Raw genomic sequence first — 17,230 nt, 5'->3', positions numbered from 1 at the left:
TAATAGTAACTTATTCCTTTTGATACCAAGTAATAAGTATAGTAATAATATGACTTTTGGAGATGTGATATGTAGTGATTCATAACACTTCCTAAATAACTAGTCCAATCTATTTACACCTTTAAATAGGTTTCACTTTTGGTGACAGTGGAGCATCATGAGGAAAAAAAAATATATTTTTAAAAGAGAAAAGACTGAGAATAGTTGATAAAAGAGGACGTTATTTACATGTAAGTGCTAGATTATTTTCAAAAGGAGCAGTTAGCAGCTGACGCCCAGATTAAACAGCAGCAGTAAAAACCACCAGAGCAAAAAGCTCTGACCTCTGCTGAGTGTTGTGTTACTTCCGTGTTCCGCTCACCTGTTACACCTGTGTTACAGCCGCTGCTGCCGCTGCTGCCGCTGCACCTGCTGTTATTACCGCGTCATGTCGGCGGAGCTCGTACCGCGCGTCCTAACATGCTCACCGCCGACACCGAGTGAACCGGAGACGTTCAACGTCGGGATTACAGGCAGACAGATGGACTGCGAACAGCCCATTTTCTCCGTACTGAGCGGCGGTGCGGGGCAGAAGAGTGGGGGAGACGCCGCGATGCGTGGCGGTGGCGATGGAGGAGGAGGAGGAGGAGTAGCGGCGGCCTTCTCCTCACCGGTTGCGACCACCTCCGACACCGAGTCCGGGATCTTCTCTGGGGAGAGTGAGCTCTGTATGGAGCACGAGACCGAGCTCGACTGGTTTTGTGGCACCGAACAGAAGCTCATCTGTTCCCACTGCGCCATCGTCGGCTCCTGCAACGGTCACACGGTGACTCCACTGGCCACCAGAGTCTCCTCAATCAGGGTGAGTGCGTGGAAGTGGAACCGACCTGAGAACAGTGAGGGAGCTTTTACAAATTAAGAACTTTTTACGAGGTTAATTGGTATAATCACATACAGCCATAGGAATGCCTAACGCTACTTTTTAAAAAAAGGTAAATACACAAAATATGTTTAGTATGTAGCATATTTGAAGATTTATTGGCAGAAACGGAATGGCTCGATAATATTTTTACATGTAGGATAGAATACCGATATCTGGCGATACCATCGATGACAGTACGATATAATGGATAATATAAACCAAGATATATTTTGTGATTGTTTCCCCAAAAAGTCCATTGATCTGACTAAACATGCTACTTTGTCCAAACATCCTACCAAAGGCTAAATTTATCTTTCATCAGAACTCATCAGCAATTAATACAACACCCTTTTATCAAACATTTGTAGTGAAACAATGTCACGTGTATTCAAAATCATACAGGTAGGATGATCTGATGATGAAAACGACCCCATCAGAATATGCTTCCACATAGACTCGGATGGAGGAAGGAAAGGATCATCATCTAAACCCCGGAAAATGTGTTTTATTATTTTTATTTGTGCACATGCGCACTAAGCCTGGGTAGGACGTCTCCATGGTTAGAATGATCCATTTTGTGTGGAAGGTTCTCATATTATGAATATTAAATCCATTGACAATATACAGGTTTCTTCATCCATAGTGTGAGGAGCGGAAGTAGTAGAAGGGAGAAGGCCTGCTGCCAACTAGTGGACAGAGGCTTAAATACAATATAAAACTACTGTCAAGAATATTGCAGTGTGGCAGATCGTTTTGCTTAATCATATGCAGCAGTAAAATGAATCCAGGAAGGATACTTTCAGTTTGTGTGAGGGAAGTGTGAGGGAAGAAAAGTTTTTTTAAACCTTTTTAATTGTTTTTTTTTATTATTAACTTTCATTATTAACTTTATCTACTTTTATGATAGTTTTCCAAAGGCAAATGTGACAAATATGGATCTTTGAGCCACTCTGTCAAAGATGGCAGCCGGTGTGAAGCCACATGGACTCGCATTCTTGGGTCTTGGGTGTGTCGTGTTTTGCATATGACAACATCGGCCCCTGATTCCTCAGTGTGGTATTTGAAAAGACAGGATATTCTTGTTGCTTTTCCAGCTGATCAAGCTCTGTGTGTTTGTGTGTGTGTGTGTTTTCATCAGAACCAACTGGTGGACGTGTGTGAGAAAATGCAGCTGAAGGCGCTGAGGATCGAAAGGTTCCTCGACCAGACCCTGACAGGCAAAGAGCAAAAGCTTCAGGTGAGACATACAGTCATGTTCACTCACTCACTCACTCACTCACACACACTCAAACACACCCCACCACAGTTTGTTGACACTGGGTGGATCGTCTTTTTGAAAAAAGTCACGTTTGACAACAACACAGCTGTGCTTTGTGGACACATGGTGGGTTTGTCATCCGTGAAGTTTCTCTTCATCTGGGCAACAAACAAGGATTAGTTCCATGATCATTTAATCTGACATTTTTCCTATTAGGAACAGATAATCAATCCAGTGTTCATTGGTTGTATTTGCCTATTTGTGCTCAATGTGTCGCCTCAATTAACCAAAACAAAACAAACTTCTCCTCTCTTTCACTGCATGGATATTTATTAACCTTCCTCTTAACAAAATGGGTCTGCAAGAGGTCAAAGGTCAAGGCCCTGCAAGTGGAATGTATCAGGCAACAGGGATAATAAAACAGTCTTCAAGTAAATAACAAGGTATTTAGAGCTCATTTAAAGGAAATGGTTGCGTAGTACTCAGGTCTGTCAGCTGTAAAATGTACTGACTTGTCCCCGGTGTGTCTGTGCTGAACGTCCTCTGAAGTCACCTGTCAGTGTCTCAGTGTCTCGCTCACTAAGTCTGCTGTCGTTTACCTGCATGCGTGCCTTCTAATGTACTTTATGTTTTACTTTCTGTTCATGTGTATTTTCTTTTGGGTTTCTGTTTTGTTTTTTCCTAATGAGTGTTTTAACAGAAACCTAAAACAAAACTAGAGAAACGCTGTCAGAGAGTGTAAACGCTCTACTGCTCAGTTTCCTACAGCGTCCATACACTCAGAAGCATCACTTCCATCAACATGAGTGACTTCACAACCGACCGACACACTCCTCCATGTTGACCTATAAATATCTGACACAGTGGAAACTGTGTTGCCGGTCAATAATCTAATCAGTAAATCAGCATGAAACATCATGAAAGTGTGTGGCGAAGGATCACGCTTTGTGATCACGCAAACGCTTTGGATAAAAGTGTCTGCCAAAAATGACATGACATGTAATCACTCATGTCCAGAGGTGGAAGGAGTACTGAAATATTCTACTCAAGTAAAAGTACCACCATTTTGATCAAATTTTACTTAAGTACAAGTAAAGGCACTGGTCTAAAAGTGTACTCATGTTTAAGTGAAAAAGTAGCTTGTTGAATTTTTATCAAGGTTGGGGTTCTCTCTTGTGTTGTGCAAAAAGAACAAGGGGACACAAATCTCACATGATCTGTTTTTAATTAAAGGCAAACTTAAAGTGCCAACAAAAATATGTAAACACATAATATGTCAGTCAATATGGGTCAAAGGTCACAAACGCTTAAACTTTCTCCACCAATTCACCTGTCCTTATCATTCACTGCCAAAGTTTCTGGTGCGTGAATTATATTTTTATTCTTTTAACATTTTTTCACTCGGATGCGGATGATTTAAACTGCACCAAAGTATATTACTTACACTTAAGTCAAAGTAACATTACAAATGACAAAAAAAATACTTTTAGTAGACAACTTTAAGTACACAAAAAACCTACTCAATTACAGTTCCGTGAGTAAATGTTATTCTACTACTTCTACAATTACTTAATTACTAAATATTTAGATAATTAGTATTTATTATTTCTAACAGCCTTTATTTAGCAGGTTAATTGAGATCAAGGATCTCTTTTACAGGGGAAACCTGGCTAAGATAGCAGCAGCAATCAGAACTAAAAGATTAACGTTAAAACTTGTTCATATAGAGCTCTTGAACGCGGACTACTTAGACTCCAAAATCTTCACTGGAGCTGAAACTCGTTCAGGGTAACTAGGACAAGAGAATTAAGAATCCTAGATATGTAAATGTAGTAGCCGTCTCAGTGTGTTGTTACACATTTTTCTGATAATGCTGGCCTTGTAATGATGGAATTATGATGACACTATATCCTTGCTCATGAGATGGAATTTAAAACCCACACAAGGCGTAGTGCGATTATTTTCAACTTTCAGTAATAATGTGAAATAATGCTACTATAAAGATATGTTCTCTTTGTCATGGGCAGGTGTTGCTTTATACGAAAAGGGCTTGCAGGTTAACAATGTTTGACTTTCCTCCTCCCCTGTCTCTTGTCTGTAGACGGCGGCGAGCAGGACAAGGGAGCAGGTACTGGCTCAGGTCAGCGCGGCGCGGGAGGCCCTGGAGGAGGAGGAGCAGCGCCTCTTGGAGGAGGTGCAGCGTGAGGAGGAGCGGGTGGAGCAGTGTCTCCTCACACAGCGAGCCCACTGGAGCCAATCGCTGACCACTCTGTCGCAAACGCGCTCCCGCCTGGTGCACACGCTCACACACACTCCGGACACACAGCTGGTGGTGAGAGTGCGGGGCAGGGTTCAGGGATGATGGAGCTTCTGCTGAAATCAGTGGTCATAAATTTACTGAACTATGTTAATGCTAGGAGAGTAATCACTTACTATTTTGTCTTATCTTTCAGACGAGTGTCCAGGAAATAGCTGAAAGGTAATTCATGGATACTTATGGATGTTCTTGTGCTTGATCAGGACACAACAGAGAAGTAACATCTCTTCTTCTTCTTCTTCTTCTCTCTGTTTGTGTGCGTGCCTGTGTCAGAATGGAGGAGGCAGAGGGGGTCAGCGAGCCCTGTGACACTGACCAACTCAACCTGAACCCAAGCTGCAGTGAGAGCAAGCTGCTGAGGAATCTGTGGGCCACTGCGGCGCTGCTGGGGCCAAACGGTCAGTAGGTTTCCGTTCATCTGCACGTCGTCCTGGAACGTTAGGGCCAGCGGGAATCATAGAAGCCTATTTCTTTCACAGTTCATGGTTTATGAGCAATTTTGTGGGTGTGAATGATAATAATGTAGATGTAAATGATGCTCCAGTAATCCACGTTGTAGTATCAAAAGATCAGTTAGACATTATGATTAGACAGTTAGGCACTTTTTAAGCTTGTGGGTGTAACCTACTACTAGACATTTAAATGTGGATACCATCCAAATAACGTAAGAATAAAATAGTAAGTACACTATGCAAATATCTCTACTTTAATAATAGTGCACCTCTGAGTAATTTTCTATTCTTTCTCACACATATTCTCATGTTTGCATTGTTTTTTTGTTTGTTTACCTGTGTTCATGTGCAGTAGTTCTGAGAAAACATCACTTTACAAAAATCATAGTTTTTGCCATTTAAAGCAGCAGTGATACTGTAGATGTGCTTGTGTCTCAACAAATGAGGGAAACAGATTTTGGAAACTTGAACAGTTTTCTCTCAGAGTCCAAAAACAGATTAGGGGATGAGGCGAATTGGACACTCTAAATTGACCGTGGGTGTGGGAGTGGATGGTTGTTTGTCTCTATGTGGCCCTGTGATGGACTGGCGACCTTTCACTCTACATATGTCAGCTGGGCTTAGCAGGAGGATAAAGCGGTAGAAGATGAATGAATGAATGTAATAGGAAACAGTCAATGTTAATGGAAAACACTCTGCAATCAGAGACGTTCATTAGAGTGCAATGAGAGATCATCAGGAAAAAAGATATAATAAGTGCATGTTAAATTCAAGAAGGAAAATCCAGGAGAGAGCTCAAGACAAGTTAGGGTTAGTTAATGGTGATAAGAGACAGTACTGCAGCACATTGTGACACTTTTTCCTTCTTCTCAAAGCCCTCAGATCCCCTTATTTGAAGTTCGACGAGCGCACAGTGAGCCCCCTTCTGTCCTTGTCTGAGGACTTATGCACTTTGACTTTCCTGCACAAAAAGCCCCGTCAATCCCCCGCCTACGACCCAGCGAGATTCGACTGTTGGCCCAACGCGCTGGGCTCACAGTCGATGTCGTCGGGCACTCACAGCTGGATGCTGGACGTAGGCGAGAGCGGTGCCTTTAAGGTCGGGGTCTGCTACGCGTCTCTGGAGCGCAAAGGCTCTGGGAACGAAGCTCGCCTCGGCTACAACCCCCAGTCGTGGGTGTTGTCGCGCTACGACGGGGACTACTCGTTCTGCCACGCGGGGAAGAAGGTTCCACTGCAGGTGGTGACGACGCCAAAGAGGATCGGCGTGCTGCTGGACTGGCCCAGTCAGACGCTGCTGTTTTACGAGCCAGACTCCAGCGCCGTGCTCTACTGCACCTCACAGCACTTTAGTGCCCCACTGCTGCCGGCGTGTGCTGTGACTGACCGCAGTATCACCATAGTGCACTGACACATGCTGCCCAAAAACAAATACTCAGTGACTTTAAAACATGTGAAGAAATGCCAGAGAGACCTTTTTTTACTAGAAGTATGATCCACAATTAAAGAGTCTGTCAGTGCAATAATGAAAACATTCAGACACAGCAACAGTTTGTGTTTATTCTACTAGCTGCTGATTCGTTTTTGTACTGGTTTTGATAATTTAATAGGTTTGAAATCCTTTATCTGTTGATTACATTTTACAGAAGTTGATAGTTAAAGCTATTGTGACTGATAGTGTTTTTTATGATTTTTTAATATGATTGTTTTTAATAAATGAGTTTGATCTGTGTAATGACACGTATACAAGCCTCATTATAGAAAATAATAACTACACTGGTTGATCCAGGACTATTGCAAATGGTATGTGACAAAATATCAGTAAACTGTTTATTAAACGTTTATTTACTGACTGTGACACATGTATTATATTTGTATTTACTCCTCACGTCCATGTTTTAGCTGGAATGAAAAGCACGGAGTTTCATCTTTTTTTACTTTCCGTTATATTCCAGCTTCAGCTGCATTTGTTAACGATTGTTACTGTAAGATACAAGTAATTCTAAGTAATTTGGGTTAAAATTAAGCTTAACATCTGACATTGGTACAGAGACATTCCTATAGAATGAGTGAAAGTGTGTGTGTTCAGATCAGCAAAAGAAATCAAGGATTCTTTGCATTAAACTGCTTCAGATGTGAGTTAACAGCACATTTCCTGAAAATAGTATCTTCTTCATGTGCCCTGGTTTCTCTGTAGTGATACATGAGACCACTAGAGGGCAGCCATGCCTAATTCAATTCCTCAACATCAACATTATGAACATGACATGCAACAGTGTGCTCATGAAGCGCTAACCTCCTCACTTTATGAAGTTAAAAAAAAAAAAAGTTTCTCTAGGACCATGGACAGCAACATGACAAAGACCTGAGCACAAACTCAATATCCAAACACATTTAAACTCAGATCTCAGATAAAGGTCCAAATAAATTGTTTCCAATGTTTTCACTGACAAATCTGAATGTATTTTGCAATGGTGTCAAAAAGAATGTGACAAGTTCAATAAACTCAGAAAAGGTTGGGGCATTTTGCAAGAATGAAAAGGTTAATATGAGTAACACTGCTTTGGAATATTCCACAATTAGCAGGCGAGGGTTTGAAAACCAGTTATAAAAGCAGCATCAACCAAAGGATTTGTTTTTGCAAGCACAGATGAGCTGTGGTTCACAGTCCCAAAGATTTTGAGCGTAAGAATGCAAACAAATCAGGTCCGTCACCAACATTGGAACACAATGTTGTGAAAACATGCAGGAAATTATTTTTGTGAGTCAAGGCCAAAAGTAGAAACTGCTGCTGCTGCTGAATACGTGTGAACGTCCAGCCTTCAAGTGGATTTTTAGGAGAAACTGTGAGGCTACTATGAGAGACATAGAAAATCCTTGTTACTTAGCACAGTCCATCACTGAAACTAAGCTATTATCAATTATGTACAGGACCTTTTTGGAAATGGGGTTTGCAAGTATACACACACAAAAAAAAAATCAAAGCAATAGAGGAGCTGAACAGTAACAGTAATTAGTAACTATAGCCGCTAGGAAACTATTATTCCGGGTATTGTCATGATATAAACTAATAAGCTTCAGGATGAACATGTGTAGATGAGTTAAATGTGATGTTAACACCTGCTGTGCTTTCAATTCAATTCAATCTTCATTGCAGACTCAGTCAGTCAGTCAGTCATCATCATCTACCGCTTTATCCTCTGCCAGAGGGTCACGGGGGGTGCTGTGCTAATCTCAGCTACATGGGGCGATAGGCGGGGTACACCCTGGACAGTTCGCCAGTCCATCGCAGGGCCACACACAGATAGAGACAAACAACCATTCACTCCTATGGTCAATTTAGAGTGTCCAATTTACCTCATCCCCAGATTGCATGTTTTTGGACTGTGGGAGGAAGCCGGAGAACCCGGAGAGAACCCACGCACACACGGGGAGAACATGCAAACTCCATGCAGAAAGGCCCTTGTTCCAACTGGGGCTCGAACCCGGGTCTTCTCGCTGCAACGCGAGAGTGCTAACCACTACTCCACCGTGTGGCCCCATTGCAGACTCACTGGAATAAAATAAATATACTCAGGACTCATTAAAAAATGTATCTAGTATGGATTACATTTGGTTCAATTTTACAGCACAGCCAACAGCTCTATAATCCACCAATCCATCCATTTAGGATCATGGGGGGAACTGACACAGGTACAGTGCACCCTGGACAGGTCACCAATCCATCACAGGGCAAACATACAGAGACAAACAAACATTAACAGTCATGTTAAAAAAACTAATTCCAGTAGTCAGGAAATCAACAAAATGCTGCATTAAACGCAAACCGGCTTTTATTTATTTGATGTAAAATACATCATAAAATATTTATATTTTTCCAAGTAACTGCGAGATTACACTTGTGCATTTACCATAATTCAAAAAATGTATACACTGTAAAAACATACAAGGCAACGGCTTCTAAGTCGAAAAGATAAAAATCCTTTGACGGTGACTTGCAGTCTGATGAACAGGCCGTACACATTTACTGTAAAAAGGAGAGGCTTTATTTACTAACTGACAAATATATTGACTCAAAAGATAAGATAAGCAGCAGCATCTGTTCCTTTCTCACGAGTATTTGTACAACTGTTGCTTCACATTTTACTGTTTCTCAATCATTCAATGACTCCAATAATCATAAAGTGGTCAGAAGAATATAGATTTTTTTTTTTACACCTGGACATTAACATTATGTTACATTTCATAGATGATTAAAGGCATTTTGTATTTTATTTTTTAATCTTTATACAAAAAAATATTCTCAATATCAGACAGTGAATAAATATGGCCTGTTGAACCAAAACGGCTCTTCACCAACATCATCTTAAAATAACTTCAGCCAAAATGATGATTGGTATGTGAAAAGGAACAAAACCTAAGTTTAGGCAAGAATAAAATTTCCACAGTTCCTAATTAATATCTAAAATTGTCACACTTCCAACTCTAGTTAGTTCTCTTTGAGGACTTGTTGTTTGTCTGGTGATTCCTGAACAGTTAGTCTCAGGTGCTCCTCTTTTTGGATGCACTCGGCATGATTGGAGGAGGTTCGATGTTGAGCTCTTGTCGCAGGTCTTCGAGGCTCTGCTCCCATCGTCTCTCATAGAAGATGCTGAGGACGCAGCGTGCCCGCCGCCCGTTCTGCAGGGCCCAGGGCCCCAAAGTCGTGAACAGAGTCTGTAAACGGCTATGAGAGGGTGACACGAGGATGGGAAAGTTCAGCACGATGCAACAGGGAAGCGGAAACTTGCCACAATTAATCCATTTTACTCCACTTCCTTAAAAAGAAGAAACCGTGACGTTGACAGGTAATGATTGAGGAAGGAGTCAGTCATGATTTACAGGTAAGAATGATTAATAGACCATTGTTCTTTTAGCACTGCAGTTAATGATCTATAGCACGTAGATTACATGTAAACCTGCCTATTGTACTTTCTTTGGTGTAGCTTTCGGTTCACATTTACAGTTTTTCTCGATCGCTAAGACACATTTCTTGAAAGCTGCTCTCCTTTTCTCTAAACTGTGAACACAAAAGCCAATTTTCAAGCTACATTCACAAAACCTCAGACTCTTCTTGCAAAACCAAACTTTCACCTCAAAACAGTTCAATCTGTGCTCAAAACTGAACTATGTTGTCAAATTGTGCCCCGAGTCAATCAAAATTAAAAACGCTACTGAACAGTCACTAAACACTACGTAGAAAAATAGAAAACACAATGCTCAGGACATGAAGCTGGAGATATATATGTTTATTGTTCACTGTAGGCTAAATGCATGTTGCAAAACAAAAAACCTGTGCATTTAGCGCTTGTACAAAAAGACAAAAAATAGAAATCTTGTGCATTTACACGTAGCACAGGTAATTCATATACCTTCCACTGAGTGGAAGGTATGTATATGAATTATAAGATTATGGTGGACACAGTGAATCTACTGATGTTTGGTTGTACCCTTTGTCCGGCCTCCCTCATGCTCATACCATGAACATGGTCAATCACAGTAGCTCTGAATTCATCAAATATTACTGTTCTTTGTCTTCATTGACCACCTCGACCTCCTCTCACACAAACTCTTCCTCTCAGATTTCTATCCATCATAGGGCCTCACAAACCAGTGCTCTGTGAACTGGCTTATATGTTCCCTCACATCATTATATATTATATATAACACATCTTGCCAAGTGTTGGCAAGTTGTGTCTAAACAGGTGAAAAGTGCTTGTGGTTTTGCCAAAAGAGTGATTGATTCAATCAGTGGGTTAAGACAATAGGGTTTAGTGTTTTAGCAACTGAGAAAAACTGTAAAAGTTATGCAGTACAGTTTCAATGTCTCTAACGTTGTTTTCATTAAAGTATCATATGCATGACCAAGGTTTTGAAATGTTCCTGACTCATGTTCCAGTGATGATTTTATGTAAGGAGGTGGCATCCTGATGAGTCTCACTTAACCAGACACGACTTGCATAATGTTGACTAAACCTGCTATTTCGCCATCAATATCAAAGGTTCCTTGTGTCTTTATTTGAGCATGAATCTTCTCTGTATCAAGTGTAATTTCTTATAGTCAAGAAAGGACAGCTGAGGCTCATCGCATTGAACCTTAAGGGTGCTTTCATACCTTGTTTGGGGGGGGGGGGGGGCGTTTCTCTCCTAGATTAGTTCTGATGGGCTTGTGTGATCACCGCAATCGCACGCCGTTCTGGCACAAAGACCACCTAGAGAGGGGCAGTCTCAGCTCGGTTACGAGTAACATCCAGCTGCATTTACCAACGAACCGGTACGACCAACAGCGCCACTGCCAGAGGCAACTTTGGTAAACAGTAGTTGTAGTTTGAGCTACACGTTGAAAAGAGTCTATGAGCTCTATAACAGGCAGCTTACCTGATGTGTTTTTGGAATACAAAGCGACCGGTGAAAAGGTCATTATATGCCTCCAGAACAGGTATGAAAGCACCCTAAGTGAGTTCCGGCAATGTACTGGTAAGAGGATGTTACGTATTGTTTTATGACAAGACAGGAGGAGGCAACAGCAACTCTTCACTGGTTTTGTGAGACGACCACAGGTGGAAGACTGAAAACCCAAAGAAATTCCCACAAAACGTGTGAAAAGTGAATTCTACTGCTCAAAATACCCAGTCAATCATCGTTTGTGGGATAAATACTTCTCCCCTGCCCACCCCTGCGCAACAAAAATCACCTGGAGATACACACTGCAGCTTTAATCACCAACATGAAACCCCATACAAGGAGAAGAATGGGGTGTGGTTGTCAAGGTAACAGTGATTTTTTGTGTACACTCTTCTGAATGAGTATGAATGATGTTATTAGTTGCACTTCTGTGAATGAACCAGTGCAACATCAGAGCTCTGTCTGAGCTAAAAATTAATTTTATTACGGCTTCAGTTAATGCAGATCTTTCAACGATAAACATTTTACTCAGGGAGATAAATACCAGGCTGATCACTGCCAAACGTCATGGTTGGTTACAGACATGTGCTCTGTTCTTTGCTGAAAGGATCTGGTAATAGGATCAGTGTGTGCATCAACCACAGCTCCTTCCATGGGTATCATGACACCTGGAACAAAGCTACCAGCTTCTTCAACAGGAGACAGTTGAATAGCTTTGGAAAACCCCTACATCCACACCTGACCAGCTGTGCGTAGGTGGAAGAGGGACTGATTGAAAATTTGTGAAGCCTGAAGACCTGAGACTAATTTCACAATCTGTGCCATTTTAAAAATGGATCAGTCTATTCTCTCCTTGCACTCCTTCAAGTGTACTCATATGAACACATTCCGTTCAATCATTGCCTGTCACCGGGTGGACAATGTGATTTTAGGTTTTAGATGATGAACTCTACCACTGATCATACTGCCACAGACCTTACTAAACGTAAAATGTACTGTAAAACTAACACAGTCATAAAACCACAGGTATTGTACCTTGCATTTAGCCGGAGTGGCCCCAACACAGCTCCGAGAGTGCACATGGGAAGCCCTGTCTGAGCAGCTTCGAACCATTTCACTGCCACTTCGCCTGAAACAGCAGCAGAAATAAACCAACATGCAAATTATTTCAGATTTACAGTGTGAAAAACAACTTCTGTGGTAAAAACCCTGACCAATCCAATTCACTGTGACACTAAATAAAGTTTTTTGTCAGCTAAACACAAACACAACAAACGCAAACTGTCCTGCAAAAGCAGGACAGCTGCAGAGACAGCTGGACAAGAACAAACCGAGATAGAGAGACACATTTGCTGACATCTGTCATGTTCCAGCTCGCTCCGTCAGCTGTTCAGTTTTGGTCACCATTCTTATTACTCTTCCTGGGATTTTTGGCTGTATTATGAGTCGAGCCTGATTTATGCTCCACAAACCTCACATAAGTTTCAATTAATGCTGCAGCAAAAGGTTTCGGTTGCCTCTGAAACAATCCCAGCTGACTCTCTCAGTCAGTCTCATAGTTTCATACCAATCGCCAGTACTGCCAGCTTCAAGACAACTTGCTACTGTTCAAAGTAGGGGTGGGAATCACAGGGCACATCACGATACGTGATACATGGCCCATGATACCAATAATATCACAAATCAACGTTCTGTGACAATCAATATATTGCAAGACAACCATAAAACGATAAATCACAATATCTGTCTAACACCAAATCGATGTTGTGAACCACAACTAGATACAAGTGAGCATCAACATGGAGAAGTGATTTAGGTGATTTTGTCTGTGGAATCTTTATTTTGGTGCCAGACTGGCTGGGCTGGTATTTTTAGGGTTTACAGAGAATATTCAGAAAATTTCCAGTGAGCAGCTGTTCTCTGAGCAAAGAGAGCTGCAGAAGCAGAGGGTCACACCAGGTGTCTGGGTACCGAACTTCGGTTCTTTTATGGCACCGACCGGAATGCTTCGATACTATCGGGCATCGAAACATGCCTTTTTTTCAGTCCTAAGTTTCGATACCTTCAGAGTTAATCACGTGATCAAGATCTGATAATTCTGCCGATGATTTGCTGTAACGTTATACGTGGTTGCTGTGTGCAGGAAGAATACAATGCTGTTACGGCCACAGACCGGGTTCTCGTGTATCTGTGTTGTGACAAAGGGGCTCAAAAGGCCACCGAGGTCGAAAGTGTGGCTCCATTTCAACAAAAGTAATACTAATATAGTGTTAATATAGTTAAATAGATATCGCCACTAAGGTCTGCAACAAGTCAAATTTAACGAAGCACCCGAACACGCACGGCATCAACCTCAGAGCAGAAATTTGCTCAGAATGTAAGAAGAGCGCAGCCATCCACCTCCTCTCCTAGCTCTACTGTGGATGTTACAGAGCCAGAGTGGCCTGATTTAAAATCACCACCACCCGACCCTGCTACCTTCTTTATGAATCCCTGAGGGGAAATTGTTTTGACACAGCAGCAATACAATACAAAAAAATATATTTTTAACATAAAAAGTGAACATAAAATGTACAACAGTGAGAAAAAATAGTGCAATAATAAAAGAATGGCATAAAGGAGTGCAATGGCATAACGGATCTCATGAAGAGACAATGTGCAGTTGTGCAAATGAGCAGTCAGTAATTTACAGAGAGTTGTTGTAAGTCCTGATGGCTGATGGCAGGAATGACTTCCTGAATCTCCTGGAGAAAGTGCTCTCCTGGGCCTGGAGGATGTGGTGGAGAGGATAATTAGGGTTATGCATGATGGAAAGCAGTTTATTCAGCATCCTCCTCTCCACCACTGTTTCCACTGTGTCCTGTTCTCAGCCGATGATGGAGCCGGACTTCTTTATCAGCTTGTTGAGTTTGTTACTTTTACCGGCTCCAATGCTGCTCCCCGAGCACCACAGCAAAGAACAGTGCGCTGGCCACAGATATTAGTGTGTAGTTTTATGTTAAGGCTATATAACTAACTAAATTAAAAGCTAAATGAAAAGCTTAGCCTGTTAAAATCTATTGCATCAGCTGTTAAACAGCTCAATGTTATGTTTAGCTTGTCCTCACAGTAGCCTCTGAACCAGATGTGAGGAGCAGGACAAGGCCAGTCAGTGTGAATCTGTTCACACCGGCAGAAAAAGGGAAAATGAGTAAAGAAAAACAGGAGAGTGCCACCGTCACAACTTTATTGTTAAAGGTTTGCAGTCCTTTTCTACAGTGGAGGTGAGTAAACTGTTGCTATTGTTGGCCAGTTAAGCCTAGATTATCACAGCCTAGATTATGTTTTTTGAGTAATAATAATACAAAAATGTTATTGTTATGTTTGTGCTCTAATGTCAAATAGGGAGATAAGACTTTTTTTTTTACGTCCGTAAGTTTCTATGAGATCCTTGACTTATTACTTGTTTGCAATTGTTCTTTTTGCACTGAAAATAATTTGTAGTTAATTTTTTTAAATGTAAACAAACTGTGTTAAAATTCCAAAAATAAAAACTAAGGATGGATTTTTTTCCATAATGTGTTCTTTTTTATAAATGATATTATAAAACTGGTATCGAAAAAAGTATCGATCAGGAACCGGTATCGAAATGAAGGTATCAGTATTGGTACTGGTACCGAAAATTTTTGAATGATACCCAGCCCTACCTGCGTAGGAAATTGTTCAATGACACACAGAATTCAGGAAGGCTTACTTACCCAGCATATTTGTGGGCATGCCCAGTAAGGTGTGCAACAGGTCATGGACCTCCCGGTATCTCTGTATGACATAAGCTAGCTCCTCATTGTCCACAAATTTCACATCTGCCCTTGAGTCAGGAGTGACATGCTGCAAAACAGGAAAGTGGATGAGATGATGAGAGACAAAATGTCTTGGTTCAGACAACAAGAACAAGATTTTCATCCTACACCCCAAACATCATCAAACACTCACATTGTCCTCTAGAAAACGGAAGTATTCTCTCCCAAAGGAGCCGTCGGGCAGTGAGGACATCTTGCTCAGATCAAGTGTAGATAATCGGATCCTGGGCCGTTCTCTGCGACAACCAATTAATATCCAGCAGGAAAAAAAAAATTATCACAGGAGAAAAAAAATCTGAATTATACCAAATAGTGCTAAAAAAATGTCTTACATCAGGATGGTGTAGCCTTCAGGGTCATTTCGCATCCTGTCCCTGAGATTAATCAACGCTAGGTGTCCCGTCGTCTCTCCGAGCACTGCAACCATGTCTGTAATTAAATATACAATAAAGACTTTTTTAACATGTCGCCTTTTGTTGCTGCCAAACCTTCAGTGTAAACATTACTTTTAGTTCCTCTTGAGGTAGTGCTTATTGCTTACATTTCCCATTAGTTTGATTAATACATTTCATTTTTAGAGAGCTTTAGAAGATTCTCAAACACGCTTCATAAAATGACACATTATAAAATATAAAACACATCACATATGTTTATTTACACATCAAAAAGCAGAACTAAATAGGTGAACTTAGGTAATAATTTCTATATTTTGGCAATATACATAATATTGGAGTCTCACCGTGTCTGTAGGGGTTTTGTAGTGCAGCCACGCCTGACCCGACAGCCAAGAGTGCTTTCTGGATGGGGGTGGTGGGGATGTGTCCGGGATACAGCCCATCATAGCATGGCTCTGTAAACTGACTGCTGCTAATGCACAACTGCTGGACACACACTGCTGAGGCAAAGGTGGAACAACATTTAGTGGACCAAGACAATAAAGTGGTTGGCTGGATGTATAGGGATGGCACATTACCAGATATAACTTTATGTATACATATACATACATATTTACTATCAACACATTTGTGCTGATAAATTATCTCTTTAGCCATTTTAAAAGCATAATGCTCCATCTATGAAACAAATATTCTGCTCCCATAATAACAAATATGACCATCATGATAATCAGGCCAACTGGATCTATTTTGAATTTAATTTCACAAACAGTCAAGGAATGACAGTAATGAGATGCACGCATGCCAAATCCCGTTGGCGACAGATGGTAACACAAGGGTTGAAGAAGATGACATTGCCACAAAAACATTGCTACAAAAACACAAACACAAACACAAAAACAACTTCCTTAATTAAACAATAATGTGTGGAGGTGCATAAAGAGGTCCACACGAAAGTCAGGTCCCAGAGCCAGGCTACCTTTGGCCCCCAAGTCACACTTTGGACATGCCTGCCTTCAACATACTAGTGGCACCTGTCCGCAGTAGGTGCTCTATGAGCTTTCGCCCCTGCCCTTGAAAATGTCTGTGCACGCCACTGCTCCTTATTTCTAATGTTCAAAGAAGCGATGCTGACAGTATCAACCCTATATAATCATTATTGGTCTGATATAGGTCAGAGTTGTTCCTAATATATGGTACAAAACAAATGAGTGCTTAATTCCAGCTCGTGCTCCAAAGACACAGAATGACGGCATGTTATGCTAGCAGGCTAAACTTTCACACAAATCATCATTTACATTAACACGGTTCTAAATAATCAAGATTAGCCAAAACAAACATGGTGCCGGTTTATTTCTTCTCGTACAGTAACACTTCACGCGTGTAAAAGTCGTACCTTTACAGGTCAGAACTCGGTGCCGTTGATTGAACCAACGTTGAAGCTGTTTACTTGCGGGGAGCCACATTGTGAACGCCACCGCGCATGCGTTGATCGACGATATATATATATATATACTACATATATATATATATATACTAGTTTTTAACACCGGGATAGCCCGGGGAAATGGACCGCACAGCAGCTCAAGTACCCGCCCCGCTCTGAGCTGCGTTATGAATAAAA

The 17,230-nt window shown here is 41.3% G+C and overlaps 2 protein-coding genes across 4 annotated transcripts; one reads left to right on the top strand and one right to left on the bottom strand.

The window, feature by feature from the left end:
• Positions 1-281: 281 nt before the first annotated feature.
• On the top strand, positions 282-6,786 carry bspry (B-box and SPRY domain containing). The gene is made up of 6 exons (XM_058618251.1): positions 282-841; positions 2,040-2,138; positions 4,261-4,491; positions 4,613-4,638; positions 4,750-4,874; positions 5,804-6,786. Exons 1-6 carry the CDS (start codon positions 428-430, stop codon positions 6,337-6,339), a joined length of 1,431 nt encoding a protein of 476 aa, XP_058474234.1. The 5' UTR covers positions 282-427; the 3' UTR covers positions 6,340-6,786.
• A 1,957-nt stretch (positions 6,787-8,743) lies between these two features.
• Positions 8,744-17,136, bottom strand: coq4 (coenzyme Q4 homolog (S. cerevisiae)). 3 transcript variants are annotated; one of them, XM_058616560.1, is made up of 7 exons: positions 17,003-17,136; positions 15,951-16,103; positions 15,544-15,640; positions 15,345-15,447; positions 15,110-15,239; positions 12,408-12,501; positions 8,744-9,654 (listed from the first exon to the last, which is right to left on the bottom strand). In XM_058616560.1, the coding sequence occupies exons 1-7, from the start codon at positions 17,070-17,072 to the stop codon at positions 9,471-9,473; spliced, it is 831 nt and encodes a 276-aa protein (XP_058472543.1). In that variant the 5' UTR covers positions 17,073-17,136; the 3' UTR covers positions 8,744-9,470. The 3 variants fall into 3 exon arrangements, with proteins under 3 accessions (XP_058472543.1, XP_058472542.1, XP_058472544.1); XM_058616559.1 differs by having other exon boundaries at positions 15,951-16,106; positions 17,003-17,098; XM_058616561.1 differs by lacking the exon at positions 8,744-9,654 and adding an exon at positions 9,683-9,745 and having other exon boundaries at positions 15,951-16,106; positions 17,003-17,099.
• Between the last annotated feature and the right edge of the window lie 94 nt (positions 17,137-17,230).

The sequence above is a fragment of the Solea solea genome, chromosome 19 (genome assembly GCF_958295425.1).
Source record: "Solea solea chromosome 19, fSolSol10.1, whole genome shotgun sequence".
Classification (NCBI taxonomy): domain Eukaryota; kingdom Metazoa; phylum Chordata; class Actinopteri; order Pleuronectiformes; family Soleidae; genus Solea; species Solea solea.
The sequence above is the reverse complement of the archived record's forward strand: the minus strand, read 5'-3'. Positions and strand labels throughout refer to the sequence as shown.

What these genes read in the sequence shown, in the direction of transcription:
- bspry (XM_058618251.1), top strand. Translation starts at nt 428, where the DNA reads ATGTCGGCGGAGCTCGTACCGCGCGTCCTAACATGCTCACCGCCGACA. An exon ending in GTCCAGGAAATAGCTGAAAG is followed by an intron (nt 4,639 to 4,749) that starts GTAATTCATGGA and finishes TGCCTGTGTCAG; the next exon opens with AATGGAGGAGGCAGAGGGGG. An exon ending in GGCGCTGCTGGGGCCAAACG is followed by an intron (nt 4,875 to 5,803) that starts GTCAGTAGGTTT and finishes TTCTTCTCAAAG; the next exon opens with CCCTCAGATCCCCTTATTTG.
- coq4 (XM_058616559.1), bottom strand. Translation starts at nt 17,072, where the DNA reads ATGTGGCTCCCCGCAAGTAAACAGCTTCAACGTTGGTTCAATCAACGG. An exon ending in CCGAGTTCTGACCTGTAAAG is followed by an intron (nt 16,107 to 17,002) that starts GTACGACTTTTA and finishes CCTTTGCCTCAG; the next exon opens with CAGTGTGTGTCCAGCAGTTG. An exon ending in TCCGTTTTCTAGAGGACAAT is followed by an intron (nt 15,240 to 15,344) that starts GTGAGTGTTTGA and finishes CCTGTTTTGCAG; the next exon opens with CATGTCACTCCTGACTCAAG.